Source organism: Suricata suricatta, chromosome 17 (assembly GCF_006229205.1).
Source record: "Suricata suricatta isolate VVHF042 chromosome 17, meerkat_22Aug2017_6uvM2_HiC, whole genome shotgun sequence".
Classification (NCBI taxonomy): domain Eukaryota; kingdom Metazoa; phylum Chordata; class Mammalia; order Carnivora; family Herpestidae; genus Suricata; species Suricata suricatta.
The window spans coordinates 11,528,108-11,546,110 of NC_043716.1; the positions used below are offsets into that span (position 1 = coordinate 11,528,108).

Here is an 18,003-nt window from a genome sequence, read left to right on the forward strand (position 1 = left end):
GAGGCTCCAGCTGTAGAGAAACAGGGGTGCTACTCTGGAGAAAATATCAAATCAAAAATCAGCCTAAAGAGAACTCCTCCTGTTTCACATCTGGTTGCCACAACAGATGCTCCTTGGTAAGAAGCAAATTCATTCTTTCTTTTTTTTTTTTTTTTAAGTGTTTGTGTATTTCTGAGGGAGTGCAAGCAGGGAAGGGGTGAGGGGAACTGGGACAGAGGATCTGAGGCAGGCTCTGCAATGACAGCAGAGAACCCAACATGGACTGGAACTCATGAACAGTGAGATCACGACCCAAGCCGAAACCCAGAGTCAGACGCTTAACTGACTGAACCACCCAGGTGCCCATGTAAATGGAAAACTGCTAAAAAAAAAAAAAAAAAAAACAAAAAAACAAAACCACGCAGAACACAGAGGTTTTGTTGGCTGAAAATGAGCCAACCAGCAGCACCCAGAGTAAAGTCGGCCTCACTCCGGGCCCCGGGGTCCCACAGCACGGTCTGGCCGGCCTGGCCCCGACAGCTTCCCGCGTCCCCTCGCACTCACTGGCAGACTTGGCAGGTGACGTCGGACTGCAGCCCACCCGTGAAGATCTGGTCTATGATGCAGTTGCAGTGGTTGGGGTTGTTGGCCTTCTTCCCGTTGTCATCACCTGGGGAAAGACCGCAGCTGTGTGATTCGCAGCTGTGCCCCCAGACGGCCCGGGGGGCGAGGCCACTGGCCTGCAGAGGCGGGATGAAGCCAGAAGTGCCGACACCTTCAATGGGGCACAGGAAGATACTAAGAGGGAGACTTGGCAGGAAGAGAGGAAACAACCCGGCCGGCTTATTGTCCGTTTTCTTCTTTTTTTCCACTCCCTACGATCTGCCTGGCTTCTGTCTTGGCACCAAAATGTACCTCATGCCCAACAGCTGGGGAGAGTTACGGGTTCCTTTCTGACGTATGGGCGTGGCCCGGCAGACTGTGTCTGCAGAGCGCCCGGGGAGCCGCCCCCATCCCCGCTCTCGTCCCGCCCGGCGCCCTGACTTCAGGAGGCCCCCGCGCAGCACTCCTGCCTCTGTTCTCGTCAGTTCCTTCTCTCCGGAACCCCTCAAGAGCAGCTCTGCTTTCCTTCTCATCGGTTGTGTCGAGATTAGTACCGTTCCCACTCTCTCTACTTCGGTTTGTGTGCAGACGCAGGGCTACACAGCTTACATGGTGGAGCACAACACACGTTAGGAGATACTGTAAGTAGACACCATGCAACTTTCATTCAACTGACCCTGGGGACACACTGTTTGTGCCTATCTATGTATATTATATATCAAAAAATTAAATTATTATATAGGAATAAAAGATGCCCACTGGGTCTTTTGACAGCAAAGAGACACAAAGGAAAATAAGCCAAGAGATACCAAATGGTCATAACCACATAAAAGAACACAGTCAAGGGCATGGCGGGCCTGGCTAACCGGCCTTCCTGTGTGCCGTGAACTAGTGAGGCTGAAAGAGAATTCTGACGACCATGCTTCAAACGAGAAAAGCGAGACATTTCTTTTGACGCGTGAAAGGGAATGATGTCAGAGAACAGGGTCACAATCAGTGCACTGTGTTTTCATCATAGGAACGCTATGCTAACAACAGTGCGTTTTCAAACAGCTGACTTTCAGGGTAGACTAACGCTGGTTACAGAAGTTCCTTGATTATCCTCAAATGCTTGGAATAATAATTTAGTAGTCATATACAGTGGCTCTTTTCTGTCTGTACCTTATACTTCGTGCTGGGAAACCAAACGTTACCTGAGCCACGAAGCACTGCTTACTAGGCTCCCCGGGCAAGCACCGAAAGGATCATGTGTGCATCTATTCAAGAGAAAACAAATGAAGTACACTAAAAAGCCAGAACCCAAAGCCACGGCAGCTAATCGGAGCAAGCCACGTTATTTCTGGTTTGGCTTGCTTCTGAATTGTAACGTGAAACAACAGAGCATTTGTGAGAGCGGCTCGGTGACTGGAGAGAGGCTGCGAAGGAGCCGTGGGAGGCCATTCAACAAGACCCAGGAAAAGAAGCCTCTGCTCTTTCACAGGATCGATGTAAGAGGAAAGGAGCCGGTGAGGAGCCCCTTACCACTACTGTACCAGCCGGGAGGCCACAGGGAACCTGGCGGACGTGGTGGCCCTGGCACGCTCCGGCTGCACCTGCAGGAACGCACCAGGAACGGAAACTCCTGACTCACTCCGCACACAGCACAGGAACACCACAAGCCCTCCGGGGGCGGGCCCACACTCGGGTTTGAGAACCGCCCCTTAGCGAGGCCTGCGTCTGCACACTTCGGCGCGGGGAGGCAGGACGAAGAGCCGCGGTGGCTTGCTATCCGGTCCTGGTCACCTGCCCGCTGTCCCTTTCCCCAAACTCTCAACACCCACACGCACCTGATACCCCTGGGGAGGCTCTCATCCTCTGGGGCTGGGCTGTGGGACAGAAGCCAAGGGAGATCCTAAGAGAGATTTTAAAAAGCCCTTGACTGGACCCAAAACTGAACATGACTCAGGGTCAGGGAAGCACTGGTGAGTGTGCAGGCCTGGTCTGTATTCTTGGCTCTCTCTGGCTACTTTAGAGCAACGACTGGTCCTTCTGGAGACCCACAAGGGGCGGGAGCTAGTTTTGATGGTGTTTGGAGCATTTTTACAAGACAAACTGCCACTCTGTTCTGCCCCTAGCAAGGTCAGAAGACAGCACCCAGAACGTTTCATCCGCATTTAAACCAAACCGTGAGGAACCTCTTTGAGGTGTTAACGGCGTGTTTCTTCCTGGGGACAAAACCCCTCTCAGGTCGCCAGCGGGCTGTGGCAGGCGCCCACCTTTGCAGTGCCGGTGCAGGACGTCCAGCGCCGCGATGAGGAATTCGTGCGCGTCCTGCTGCTCGTACCCTGCCAGGTGCCGGGCGTGAGTCCACACCAGGTGCAGCAGCTTGTACGGGATGTGGGGGGACCGGTGCCCGGAGTAAAACTGCCCAGAGACACACACAGAGAAGGAAAAGGAAGGAAAAACAAACGTCAGGAATAAATATTATTCTCTGAACACAAAGCACACACAATAAATTTAACAATTGCCTAGAACTTCTTCCAGCTACTCTGACAAAAGGTGGTTCCAGTTGACTCCCCAACTCCCTTTCTTCTGCAAACTGCATTTTTCTCTGGACTCACTGAACTTTCTGAATGTGTGTATCGTTTTCTCCCTTCCCTCCATCAGTTTTCTACAGATCAGCCAAAATGAATCAGGAGCGCCCGATGCACAAAGCAGGTGGGCGGCTGCTGAGCAGGAGTGAGACGCTACAGCAAAGGTACCGACAGAAACAGATGAGGCTCCTCTGCCGCACTCCGACGTGCATCCGGGTCCTCCCGGCCAGCTAGGGGGCAGTGCCAGCCCCCATATGCTGCGGCGGCAGCTGAGCTACTTTAGCCCAGATGAGCTTTTCAGCCACTAGGTGGCAAGGATCCAGGCCAAGGATGCCGGAGCGCGGGCCTGAGCCCAGTCACGCTCTAAGTGATGGTCAGGGAGACAAGGACAGGCATGACCTGGGAGCAGCCTCGGATCCAAACAGAACAGAACCGACGACAGGAGCGTTCTGGTGAAGCACACTCAGGTCTGGCGAGGGAACAGAAGGTCCACTCTCCTTAAGAAAGGAGGTAAGCGGCGCGTGTGTTTACGTGCACTGCTGTGAATTCGGACGGCAGACAAGGAGGGAAGGCTGAAATGGCCATCGTATTTATAGACAAGCATCTTCCACTGACTATGCCCCTTCCAAAGGACTCGTTCTCATCCTCCAAGTCAGCAGTGTGCCTCCAAGTGATGCCCCCAGCCCCTACCTAACAGTCCCTTGAGAAAACAATGTTCCACAGTAAACGCATATATTAAATATCCATTGCACAAGGTTCAGAAACCTGCTTTCCTTTATTATGTCAACTTTTTTTTTAAAGGGAGAACACAAGTGGTGACAGAAATGTTACACTGCCAGAGTCCACCGCACTCACCTCCTGAAAAAGTGAGGACATCTCGCAGACCAGACACGAGCTGGGGCTCTGCATTTCACACCTGTGCCTGTCGGAGAGGAAGAAGTCCCGCAGAAGCGGCGTGTGGGTCAGAGCCTGGACGATGCAGTTCATGAAGCACGTGTTTCCAAGGTTGATCAGCCCCCGCAGACCTGGGCAGGAGGACAGGACAGCGGGGGTGATGGACACTGAACTCCACGGCCCACTGAACCGCGATGGCTCTGCTGTGCCTCCCTTTGCACGTACACGCCCATTCTCTTCCATTCATTCAAGAGGCAGAAAGAAATACGGTATTTTCTAATTTTTACTCCACTTCTATGGGAACTATCCTGAGGAATGTTCACCATCACCCTACCCCTCACTTCAGCCATTATATTCTGATAGAATTACCCAGAGATATTCTAGAACAACTGAACAGGTCAGAAAGGAGCCTAACAAATAAAACCTATTAAAAAGTTTCTAAAATGTATTCTTGAAGTCTTAGAAAGCCCAGAGAACTGTCTCACACACACACATACTCTCTCTAAAGATTATGCACAAAGCCTCCACTTGGTCAGAATAAACTTGAGTCTTCTCACAGGAAAGACCATCAGGGCCACACGGGGCAGGGACATTTCCACCCATCGCCACTAGGCAGGCTAAGCCTACTGCAGCTCCCCACAGAGGACAGGTGCTCCAGAAGGAGTGGGGGCGGGGCAGGAGGCAATCGATGGGGTTAGTTATACGAAGGCTTAAAGAGAGCTATACTCCGAGGCCCACCTGTCTACACCCACTGTCGAACGCAGGGAAATTAAGCCTCACTGGCAGCGAGAGCAGCCAACCGCTCTGAGTGCTGTCAGCGCCCCAGGTAGGCACCTACCTATGGTGCAGTTAGAGGTGATCTTTCGCCTTTTCGGGTTGTGTTTCAGCAGTTCAAGCTCCCGTTTGGTTGGCTCCCAAGTTGAAAACTTCTCCCCAACGCCTAAGCAGATGGAAGACAGTTCCAGGTGCCATGAGCTTAATTCTCATCAAGTGTGTTCATCAATAAAAGTGATGGTGACATAATACATAGTCAGGGTATATTCAAAGCGGGGCATCCATAACACGAGGACCGTCCAGAACAGTATTATATTGCAACTGGCTAAAAAGAACACTTAAAAGGAGTTTCTTTTAGAAAACGTGTGGTGAATAAGTGGTTTCCCATGAGAAGGCAGTTAACGCTACCGTCACACTAATGCCAAGATGGATGTATTTTGCAAAGCCTTTAATCCTTGAATAGAGAGACTGTAGCATCAACCCTGGGAGGGGCAGTAATGCACTCGGCACTTAGATGAAGGCTCTCGTGAGTTGACAAGGAGAAAATGCACTCGCAGTTTGAAAATACATCTTCTCGAAATGCTGTATCTTTGGGTACAAAAGACTCACACCAAAGACAATGGTCTAGTGTCACATTTCACCCTAATACTGATTCACTCAAAGGTCCTTGTTCCTTGCGACCTAAAATTTCTGCAAAATTCAATAAACTTTACAAGACATAATACCTCATTGACAGAATTGCAGAGGATTTTGTTGAGAAGAGTTCGATTTTATTCTGAGACATTCATTTCTTAGCCCCTGTGGGTTAAATGTTTTTGCCAAAGAAATAATATATTCGGACTCAGCTGCAATGTTACTAAATTTTTGAGGGGTAAAATAGGAAGTCGGCAAAGAGACTGGTCTCCAGAAACAACGCCGGATCACTGACAGCACCTGTTTCTCTTGCCCCACTCTCAAAAAACGGGGCTGTTTTAAAAGCAGAGCAGCCGGGGAGCCTGGGTGGCCCCGTCATCAGTCAAGCATCTGACTCGATCTCAGGGTTCGTGAAGCCGAGCCCCGCTTCAGGCTCTGCAGTGACAGCAGGGAGCCTGCTCAGGATGCTCTCTCTCTCTGCCCTTCCCTTACCCATACTCATGCTCTCTCAAATAATAAATTAAAAAAAAAAAAAAAAAAAAGCCAAGCAATTAAGGCCAAAAACTGTAAAACAGGTATGTTTTCCTCATGAGCGGCGATGAGAGACACCACTAGTTGAGAAGCGCTCACCAGCCACGTGGGGTAAACTGCATCTACTACTAATGAAGCCCATGAGCATCTGCTGAAGAAAAGGAAAGACCGGGCCTCGATGAGAAGCTTGGAAGGCGCAGCTCCCCTCCGCGGGCACCTGTGCCAGTCAGCTGTCCGCCTCTCCTGCCTCCCCAGCGGGCGCCTACCCGAGCGGGTGAGCAAAGCGGAATCCAACCTGCAGAAACCTAGCTGCTGTCCTGTCTCTCTACACTTACTTTCTCCCTACACATAGGTCCTCCTCTTGATGCGTTCTTCCCTTCAGACACGCGAGGGAATGCAGGACTAAGAGACAAATCAGGCACATAAATCTGGGCCAAACCAAACCTTGCAGTTTCCAAGCTTTCCGCTGTTCCTCTTTGGCAATGATTTCCATGTCTTTGTCGTATATGTAGTCCTGACACAAAAAGCAGTAGATCCCTCCGTACATGAGATCTATGGCTGCAAAGAGAAAGCAGGGAAGATGTCAGATTTAATTACAAACATAAAGGTAGTGCTTAAGGTTACAAATGAAACCTCTAAGCATTTTAGACGTTTTACTGTTTATATAATTTCCCTACTCTTGAATCATAGAACCCACCTGTTGCAAAAGGATTGACCCCTCCCATTCAGACCTCTATCTGCAGGTGGGCTGCACCCTAAGCAGGTGTATTTTCCCCAGAAGCTCCTGCAAAGGGCTGACAAAGCCAAGACAGGGAAGGGTCAGAGTCCATATCTCACAAAGAAAGAACCTAATTCTCAAGCGTCAGGACTTTCTGTCTTTTCTCTGAAAGAGTGGGTTTTGGTTTTTAAACACAGGGGACTTTTATTTATTTATTTTTTAATGTTTATTTCTATTTGAGAGAGAGAGAGAGAGAGAGGGGGGGGGGGAGAGAAAGTGCGCGCATGGGGGGGAGGGGCAGAGAGAGAGGGGTGGAGAGAGAGGGAGACAGAATCTGAAACAGGCTCCAGGCTCTGCACTGTCAGCACAGAGCCCAAGGAGGGGCTCAAACCCACGAACCATGAGATCATGACCTAAGCCAAAGTCAGATGCTCAACTTACTGAGCCACCCAGGCGCCCCGAAAGAGTGGGATTTAAAACAAGGGAAAATTTTCATGGAGGAGGATCAGCTCATAAGGATTCTCAGCCACTTGACAGATTCAACTGTTAAACTACATCTAGAATTCCCGACAGGACTACAGAAAGGAGCACACCAGCTACCGGCCTACTCTTACTTCAAGGGCAGTTGTAAAATACCCTCTAACCAGACAATCTTGACTTCTTGACCCACACTGCTGACTGCTCTCATGTTTTCTCAACCGCTTTATCAACAGAACCTGGCCCTTAGTTACCGCATTAGAAAGGAAGAAAGAGAAAGTCCTTTAAGCACCTGGAAGAAAAGTATTATCTCCACTCAACAATTAAAAAGAATTTTTTGGGCTGAGATTCACCAAGATGTTTGGGGGCAATGCAGCACGGAGAAAGAGCACTGATTTACAAAACCTGGTATTAGTCCTAGCTCTGCCATGTGCCTTTCTGGACCTCTGATAAATTACTCCACTTCTCTGAGCCTCAGTTTCCCCTTTGGTGTAATGGTGAAGTAACAGCACTAGCACCTCATAGGTTTGTGTGATAATTTTGTAACTTCACGGTACACCTAGTATACAGTAGCGTCTTCATAATCACAGCTTTCACCATATCCCACATCTCAAGTCACCATGAAACAGATCAGTAATACTGGGTGGATCTCTGAAGTCCTCTAGAGCAGGTGTACATACGAAGGCTCAGTTTAAGAACCACATGTTTACTCCTTGCCCCCAAACTGACAAAATTCCTACAAGTTCCTTGAAAGTCCCCCTCAAAGCTTTGCGGAGAGCTCGGGTCCTCCTTGGCATTTCATATTCCTTGAATGGGAAAGTTCCTGGTGTGGGGTTACCAAAGCCAGAGACAGACTACAATGAGGAGGACAGGAACGTGCAGGAAAGCAGAGCCATAAAAAAATATGCCAGGGGCGCCTGGGTGGCTCAGTCAATTAAGTGCCCAACTCTTGGCTTCAGGTCATGACCTCACACTTGGAGAGATTGAGCCCTGTGTCAGGTTGTGCATAGACAGCACAGACCCTGCTTGGGATTCCCTCTCTCTCCTCTGTCTCTCCCCCACCTGCTCTCTGTCTCTAAGTAAATAAACATAAACAAACAAACAAGTGGCAAGCATGCGGCCAACAGCCCACGACCACCCTGGGGAAGGCATATAAATATTTCAGTGTTCAAGTCCGTCCTAGATAAGCCCTTCTTCAAAGCCCCTTTCCACACTCAACCCTTCACTTACTGTGTAAAACGAAAGATGTCAACCGGGGGGCCAGGACCACTCAGTGGGGGAGGAACAACCTTTTCAACAAACGGTGGTAGGAAGACCGCAAATCCAAAAACAAAAGAATGAAGCTCAACCCTTACATCATATACAAATTGGAACTCCGAATGCATCAGCAACCTTAATAAAATGCTACAAGTACAAAATTAGTAGAAGAAAACACAGGGGCTAAGTCTTCATGACCTCAGATTTGACAATGAACTCTTACATTTGTCAAGAAAAACAAGCAACTAAAGTAAAAAGATAAGTTTGACTTCATCAAAACTACACTTTCTGCACCAAGGGGATGTTATTAAAAAGTGAAAAGAAACCCACAGAATAGGGGGAGAAAACATCTGCAAATCACAGATCTGCTAAGGGCTCACTATCCAGAAGATATAGACATAGATCTCCAAGATGTTTGTGTATATATATTTCCAAAATAAAAAAAAATATATGTATATCTCATAAAGTATGAGACAAACAGCTCAATCCAATTAAAATCATGAACAAGTGACTTGAATAGAGCTCCAAAGAAGATATACAAAGGACCAAAAAGCACATGAAAAAAATATTTACCATCACTGGCCATTAAGAAAATGCAAATCAAAGCCACAATTAGATACCACTTCACACCCATCACAGTGGCCAGAGTTATTAACAAAGAAAGAAAAGAAGCATCAGTGAGCATGTGCAGAAACGGGAACCGTCATGCACTGCTGTCGGGAATATAAAATGGTGCAGCCACTGTGGGCAAGTTTGGCGGCTCCACAAAAAGTCAACACAGAAATACCAGAGGACGCTGCAGTTTCACTCTATGTATACATCTAAAAACAATGCAAATGTATGTCCACATAGAAACTTACATATGACTGCTTATAAAACCATTATCCTAAGAGCCAAAAGGTGGAACAACTCAAATATCCATTAATGGACGAAAAGATGAACAAAATATGCAAGATCCACACAATGGAGTGTTACACACACAAACGAATGAACCCGCTAGGGATGAGCCCTGAAAACATGCTGAGAGGCACAAGGGTCATATACTGTACAAGTCCTTCTACGAAATACTCAGAATAGGCAAATCCAGAGACAAAAAGCAGCTTAGCGAGTGCAGGGTTGGGGGAGGAAAGAACTAGCTCCTGGAGGTGGCGTGTTCTGAGATGATGGCGGGGGGGGGGGGGGGGGGGGGGGGGGGGGGGGGGGGGGGGGGGGGGGGGGGTCGCACAATGTGCTGAGTGACTGAACGTTTCATTGTATGTTATGGGAGTTTCACCTTAACATAAAAGTTAAAAGCCCAAAGCAACACCTTCCTCCAAGGTAGCTCCCCTGAAGAATTATTTCACAGTCAAGATGAGGCTACGCTGGCTTCCCTGGGAATTCCCAAAGCCATCAGCTCACAGAAGCACCGTGCATGCAAGGTCTTTTTCCCTGTGGTCACAGGGAAACCTTGAGAATGGAGGGAAAACACGGCAATTCATAAGTGAGCCAGCCGACACCCCGCACCCACTGACACATGCTCGTTTGGGGGCAACTAAAATAACTCTTTGAAAACGCACAGAGCAAAGCTAAAGGCATTACTTTTACACCTTTGTGGCTCATATGGGCAAAAGCAGAGTACCCTTGTGACCCAACATTAAAAAAAAATCTGCATGAAACTAGAAGGTATGAACTCAAACAGCTCCAAGTCTGTCACTTACTCTACTGCACCAGGCCCCACAGTCAGCGGGAATTCCAATGCCCAGTTGAGGACACTGACCGGTACAGGGGGAGGTACACCAGCAAAGCTGAGTGACTACCCCGAATGAGTACGCTCTTTTCCCTGAATGTATTGCGTTTAGGCAACTTTATAGGGCAGGACCTCTGACTGCTGCCAGCCCCTCCTTGTCCCATGCCATACTGGCCTGTCCCTCCACAAGACCTTCAACAATGACCTTGTTCTACTAATACTCTATTAGTATTATTAAGTGCATCGTCCACAATATTCAGACAAGACTCAGTTTAGGCCTCGTAAGCCACTCCAACTAAAAACTGGGTGCCTGATGAGAATTTTCAGGTCCCAACATCATACTACCAATATCCCCTGGGAGGCAGAAGACCTGGACCACGCGGAGATGGAGGTTCCTCCCTCGCCCTACCAGTGCTCAATTACTTTGCCGTTGAATATCCTGCAAAATACTCTGTATAAAGGGACAACCAAAATAGCAGCAGCCTAGAAGCTGCTCCGGAGAGAATGGGCGGAGCAGCAGTGCAATGCACGGTGTGGAGCACGAGCAGGTACACTCTGCAAGCGAGGAAAACGGAGACCAAACAGCCAGGCAGGAGCGGGGCTGCGCGTCCCCGATTTCTCCTCCAGCACTTGCCCACCTCGGCCGCTCTCTCCTGTGCCCACCACCCTCCTGCCCACCTGGGCACAGCAACTAATTCTAGCTTGGCTAAACACATACACATGCAATCTCCAATACATTCACAGGCTCAAACACAGCAAAGAACTGGATCTTTCTCCATTTCAAGGTTTTGTTTCTGAAAGCAAGCCTTGAAAACTTCCTCATTCCAGCAGAAGTAGTGAACAAGTTTATCAATCTGTTGATAAAAGAACACCTTTCTGAAGTGATTCTTATTATAAATGAGTCTGGGTAACAATGAAATTCTTTAGACAGATTTTTAAAGTACAAACATACTTCCAATTCTCCATAACGGTTAAGCTGCATGAAATCAGAGCCCAGGCCTAACAGCAGTGCAGCCTAAATGGGTCCGGTCTGAGAATCAGATAGGACAGCGTACTCCTCATTCATACTGGTAAAAGCAAAGGTCTACATTAAGAGAAACCTGCAGAATTCTGTCACATCCGCACGGTTCTGACCAGCGTCTTTTGCCTCTGGTCACTCAGTGTGAGAGGAGATCACGAACTGCCTTGCTCTGTGCACAAAGCCCATGACAACCCTGGTGGCACTATTGGTCCTCCTTCCAAAAACGCCAATGAGCTCAACATCACAACCTACACTCCCAGCTCCAAGCAGCCTTTTTACTCATGCTTGCTCTAAGTTGTTAGTTACAAATGAGTCCAGTAGAGAGGATGGAGTCAGTACATTCCATTTCTATTACTTAAAAAGGCCTAAAAATATCATTAATTAGAATTGCTGAGCTGCCATGAAGCAACAGTTCTTTGGCCTGGACCTTGTGAAAGTGACTTTCCTAAGGACAGCCTGAGAGCCTCACCATCACTCAGGAGAAAACCTTACACTAAAGGAGAGAGACCTTTAGCGAACAGGGTCAGAAAATAAAGCCAACAGCAAAACTCTGCTTCATGTAATTTCCGGAATGTGCAATAGCTTGAACCTGCAAGTATATGAAACAATTTATCTTGATGCCACAGTGCTGTTAGCCTTTTCGTGACTCTGCATTATCGAGAACCATGAAAATCCATCAGAGGAAGCAATGAAAATCACTCAACTCCATGCTGGCATTAATAACCAACACTGCTGGGCTCCTGGGTGGCTCAGTCGGTTAAGTGTCCGGCTTCGGCTCAGGTCATGATCTCAGTTTGTGGGTTCGAGCCCTGCATCAGGCTGTGCTGACAGCTGGCTCAGAGCCTGCAGCCTGCTTCAGATTCTGTATCTCCCTGTCTCTCTAACAGTCCCTTGCTCGCGCTCTACCGCTCAAAAATAAATGAAAAACATTTAGAAAATTAAAAAAAAAAAAAAAAAAAAAGAGTCCAACTCCTGATCTCAGCTCAGGTCATGATCTCATGGTTAGTGGGTTCGAGTCCCAGGTTGGGCTCTGTGCTAACGGCAGATTCTATCTCTCCCTGTCTCTTTCCCTGATCGCTTCTTGGCCTTTTGACTAAGATCAAGTGTAGTATCTTTCTCTCTCTGTCCCTCCCTGCTACTGCTTCCTCCCGCACTCTCTCTCAAAATAAATAAACTTAAAAAAAATTCTTAAGAAAAAATAATTAACATTGCATCTCAGCGCTTTCTTTGTGAACGTTTGCCTACTTAACCATGCTTTGTAGAGGGAAAGAGGACTGATTCTCCGCCAAAGAACAAGCAGTTTTCAAAGGAACTGCTGAAACAGTGAGCCTCTGTAACTTATCACTGCAAGTGACCTAAGACACTAACATCCACTTCAGAGCCTTGAGGCGAGCTGGGTGCACAGCCCCATTGAGTTCTGTTCGTCTCCTCGCCCCCGGAGTTGCATGAGGGCTTGAGACAGGACCCTGGACGAGCTGGGAGCCACGACTCAGGGAACAGCAGGCAGGGGGTGGCTGTCCCATACCAGGGACATTCGTCAGAGGACATCTTACCCAGGTTGTGCCGCTTGGACTTTGCATGCTCGTGAATATGTTTCTTTGTAAAACAGCCAAAGAAGACACAGTGCAGGCAAGAGTGGAGCCTGTTGAGGTGGACGCCGCAGACGTGACAGACACATGACTTGGCCTAAAATTAAGAGAAGAGAATTAAAGGCAGCACATGGCACGGCAGTCCTCCTTAGCAAGAAGGCAGTTCAGCAAAATGACCAACGTGGGGAAAGGAAATCACAGCATTTCCTGTCTCACTCCGCTAAGAGATCTTTCGTTAATCCTTTCAACTGCCCCAAAAGGTAGTTTAGCTCATTTACCTCAAAACTAGCTCTGAAAGCTCGCTTTCTCAATGAAGTTCTCTATTTCTCAACCTCAATGACCCCTAAGCTGCTCAGATGTTCACCACATAAAACCTGAGGAGCCATCAAAGTCTTCGTGTTCTCCTGAGTCCTGACAGGGTGCCCCAACCCTCTCAGCTCTGGTCCCCACCCCAGCCCAGGGGCTCCCAGCCAGCCACCCTTACCACGGATGTCACTGCATGATTGATATTCCAGGTCACGAGACCACAGCAAAGTTAGAAGCGATCAACCAACCAACACACAGGGGCGTGAGTCAAAGCGACACAGAAGAAGAAGAAAAAGCAACAGTCTGTTGCCAAGAACTAGACTACAGAAACCTAAACTCTAATCTCAGCAATTTCCAGCTGTGATGATTCTTATACACCTGGACCACCCAAAAACGCCACTGCTTTCCTGCACGGTATGACCACTACACTGTAGTAACTATAAACTCCCTGCCGATTATCAAACTCAATTTCCAACCTTGAGATGACACCACGGAATAGAATCCTCTGTTCTGATGGGTAGGCAGGAAGCAGGGAGATGGAGGGAAATGGAAAATGAACAGGGTACGGGGAAGGGAAGGTTACAACAGAAAGGGCTGCCCACACGAGCCAGACATGCTGCCTGCTGCATGCACTCTAGACAGCGGTGCCAGGGGGTTTCAGAGGATTTACCTCATTCAGTCCTCACCCTGCCGCAGAGGAAGGCTTTAGCCTCTTCTGACATCTGAAGAAAGGTACTGTATATGCTTGTGACCATGGGGGAACTAGGACCTGCCTAAGCCCAGACACCCCCTCACCCTGGAGGCAGCCCCTCCTAGGCTTCACTCTGCACACACAAGATCAAGGCCAAGTGCCAACCCCAGGGGTGAGAGGCTGTGCTTTCATCTAGAACAGAGGGTGTGGAGGGAGGGGAGAGTCTGGCGACCAGGCTCAAACCACATTTACATGAAAGATGAATCACGGTTTTTACTTTGATGGAAACTGTCTTCTGGGGAGGTGCACGGGGACATCTTGTCAGCCTCCAAGAGAGGCAGAACTGGTGCAGAAGAGTTGGGCAGCGAGGGGGCACGGAGGTAACTCTTTACAGAATAGAGAGCCTAGTGGCTGAAGCCCGAGGTCAGAAGACAAATCAGACAAGCTAGAACGGTGCGCCCACTGTGGCCGCCGGATTACAGATGTTTCTGCACATGAGGTTCTCGGAACGCCCACCCAGCCGGGAACTGGGGGAATCCAGATCCTGCCCAGCAGCATGGGACGGAGCAAGCCCCGAGGGGCATTCGGATGCTCTCGTTCTAGAACCACAGCGCCACACCACTCTCTGCGTGCCAAGGCTGGTCCATCACCTTTCAACTTCAGGTAGTTTAATCTCTGGACCTAAGTTCAAATCTGATCATTAAAACCATATTTCTTCTTCATGAAGCAATTACTCTCAATGGTTAGTACTTATTTGTTTGTCTGTTTATTAATACAAAAAAGCCACCTCTGAGAACTCCCTAAGGTTTGGCCCCAATATAGGACGTCCCAACGTCACCACCACCATGGACATGTGGGGCCTGGTAATTCTTTGTGTGTATGTGGGAGCGTGTGGGGGCGTTTCCTGCGCATCACAGGACGGTCAGCAGCCTCTCTGGCCTCCATCCGCGAGATCACAGGCAGCAGCCTCTAAAGCAATGCCACAGGACGCCGAGGCGTATGGGAAAGACTTTTCTAAAATGCCGTAATAATACAAATAGTAGTTGTATCATCTATTCTTCCAGTGATAAATCAAAGAGATTAAGTCCCTATAATTGCTTTCAGGAATAGAGAGGACATTTTTAAGTTACATATACAGTTATATTTGATGTAAACAAAAGATACTTTCAGATAGCTATAAATAATATAAAGCAACAATTTCCTGGAGATTCTTAATTACAACTACAACCTAGAATCTATTTGCTATTCACTACAATTACAGTATAAAGAATGAGAAAGATTAAGAGGTATCCTTTATTTTGTGCCCCGGTTTCTTCACTTTTAAATTGTGGACATAATTCAGGGTGCCTGGGTGGCTCAGTCAATCATCTGGCTTCAGCTCAGATCATGATCTCCCAGTTTATGAGGTCAAGCCCTACATCTGGCTCTGCACTGAAAGTGTGGAGCCTGGTTTGGATTCTCTTTTTCTCCCTCGTTCTCAATATAAATAAAGTTAAAATGTGAACACGTTTCTATCTCATATGGCTCTTATGAGGATTAAACAATTCGATGCTTTTCTTGGACTGAGGACTCTGCCTATAGGATCTGTAGGGCTGACAGGGGCTCCCTAAAAGGTGTGTCCCTGTCTGAATCTCCAGAACCTGTGAACGTTACCTTATTTCAAAAAAAGTACTTTGCATATATAATCAAGGGTCTTGAGAGGACATTAAAGTTGATTACTTGGGATGGCCCTAAATGCCATCCTGAGTGTCCTTGAAGAGAGGCAGAAAGACCCCAGACACAGGAATGAATGCAAGGTGAAAGGAGAGGGGGTGTGGCAGGAGCTGCCACAGGCCAGGAAGGGTTCCCCTGCCCCCGCCCTCCCCCAGGAGCCTCTGGAGGGCCGTGGTTCTGCCAACACCAGATTCTGGGCATCTAGCCTCCAGAACTTGTTCTAAATACCCAGTTTGTGGTCACTTGTGAAAGCAGCCACAGGAAATAATACAGAATTATGTTAGCTATTCTAACTCCCTTCCATGGACACTGTAAAGGTTAGAAAACGAACTTCCCAGATGCCCCTGCACCACACACTGCCGGTCTGAGTGGGCCCGGGGGGCGCAGGCAGCACCGCCCACGGTCTGGCCTCTGGTCCGGCATCTGCAGAGGAATTCCGGACGTGGAGGGCAGATCCAGGACACCCAGCCTGGAACCTACTGTCCTTGGAGCCCTTGCAGTGATTTCTGCATTAAATCCCTTTCTCCTATGAGATAATTCAAGTAGATGCAGGAGCCTGCAAGCAATTCCTAAAACACAACTGGGATTTTTATTGACAGGAAAAGCAGACAGAGATCAATGATTTAACAGTTCTGTTTGCAGTTACAGGGATACAGTAGAGAGGATTATGAGAGGCAAAATAAGTGGAGAAAAACAAATACCCAAGATTTCACTCACATGTGAAACTTAAGAACAAAACAAATGGAGCAAAGGGGGGGAAAAAAAAAGAGACAGAAACAAACCAAGAAACAGTCTCCAAACTATAGAGAACTGATGGTCCCCAGAGGAAGGTGGGTGGGGGCGTGTTAAATGGGTGATGGGGGTGGGCAGAGGGCCAGCGTGGCTCAGTTGGTTAAGCATCCAACTTTGGCTCAGGTCACGATTGCACAAGTCATGAGTTTGAGCCCCGCGTGGTCAGGCTCTGTGCTGACAGCTTGGAGCCTAGAGTCTGCTTTGTATTCTATGCCACTCTCCCACTCTGCCCCTCCCCAGCTCACACTTTTTGTCTCTCTGCTCTCTCTCTCTCAAAAATCAACAGTAAAAAAAATTTATAAAAAAGATAGGCTCCAGTGAGCACCGGATGATGTACAGAAGTGCTGAATCACTGTATTTTACATCTGAAACTAATATTATAGTGTATGTTAATTTACTGGAATTTAAATAAAAACTTAAAAGGGGTGCCTGGGTGGCTTGGTTGGTTGAGCATCCAACTTCAGCTCAGGTCAGATCTCACCGTTTGTGGGTTGGAGCCCTGCATCATGCTCTGTGCTGACAACTCAGAGCTGGGAGCCTGCCTTGGATTCCGTGTGTGTGTCTCTCTCTCTGACCCTCCCCAGCTCATGCTCGGTCTCTCTCTCAAAAATAAATAAACGTTAAAAAAAAAAAAAAACTTAAAAAAAAAAACTTTTCAGAGCTTACATAATACAAGAAATGCACTGAAAGTCCATTCATTTGGCCCCAATATTAACAATATTTCTTTAGATACTTTAATTTCTATTACCTCCTTTCTCACACTCTCCTCCCCACCCCAAGAAAGATCCAGTGGCGGCAGAAGGCACACAGCCTTTGAAGTCCCCAAATACGTGTGGGCTCACCCCATAGGATGACTCAGGTGTGCAGTGAATTTTGAGTACATCTTAAAGAAAACTACAAACAGGAGACAGCACCATAAGAACTAAGGCACATTTCACATAATACCTGTGATTTCCAACTACTACTGGTCTATTAAAATTTGGTAACTATACAAAGGTATGTTTAATTGTTATGCATTCTCTTCAATGACTTACTTTTTCAAGAGCTCAAAATACTTTTCTACCATCATAGACTCTGGTATAAGCAGAAGGACAGGAATAAACTCCATTTCCAACATGAACTGAGGCACTAAAAGGCAAGGACTTAAGTTCCAATCACAAAGTTCCTAAACCCCCTTGGAATTTAAGTGATGAGATTGAAAAGGGTGTCTTTTGTTATTAAAGCAAGTCCCTTTCAAGCAGTCTGTTATCTTAAGGAGGGGATAAAGCTTCGCGGGGAGCCTCAAAGTGGGGTGCGATGTTAGGGAAGGGCTAGAACTAGAGTCCTACCCCACCTTCACCATCAACCATGCCTGTGTGATGATTTAATCAACGCTTGCTTCATCAATCACACCTATGTAAGGAAGCCTTCATAAAAATGCTGACAGACAGGGTTCAGAGAGCATGGGCATGGGCCGACGCACCCTCCACTGAGACAAAGCTACTGTGCCCAGGACCCTCCCTGACCTCACCCTACAGACCTCGTCATCTGTGCCCTCTAGAGTATCTTTTAAAATAATTTGGTAAACCTGAGTAAATGTTTCCCTGAGTTTTGTGAACCATTTTAACAAATTACCGAACTCGAAGAAGAGGTCCGAATCAGTTGCAAACACAGGTGACAACGTGGGCTTGTGACTGGTGTCTAGGGTGGGAGCAGAGCAGGAGCAATGCTGTGGGGCTGCACCCCT

General features: G+C 47.8%; 1 protein-coding gene and 1 pseudogene across 2 annotated transcripts in view; one reads left to right on the top strand and one right to left on the bottom strand.

Moving 5' to 3' along the window:
• Positions 1–18,003, bottom strand: part of USP22 (ubiquitin specific peptidase 22) — a 39,877-nt gene that overhangs the window by 12,549 nt on the left and 9,325 nt on the right. Inside the window, exons 2-7 of one of the 2 annotated variants that reach the window (XM_029927679.1) lie at positions 12,740–12,872; positions 6,432–6,545; positions 4,888–4,989; positions 4,011–4,180; positions 2,838–2,985; positions 544–649 (exon numbers count right to left, since the gene is read on the bottom strand). In XM_029927679.1, coding sequence (XP_029783539.1) covers positions 544–649; positions 2,838–2,985; positions 4,011–4,180; positions 4,888–4,989; positions 6,432–6,545; positions 12,740–12,872 — 773 coding nt within the window. The remainder of the gene's footprint in view (positions 1–543; positions 650–2,837; positions 2,986–4,010; positions 4,181–4,887; positions 4,990–6,431; positions 6,546–12,739; positions 12,873–18,003) is intronic. The other variant, XM_029927680.1, reaches the window with a different exon arrangement.
• Positions 12,260–12,466, top strand: LOC115283150 (annotated as a pseudogene).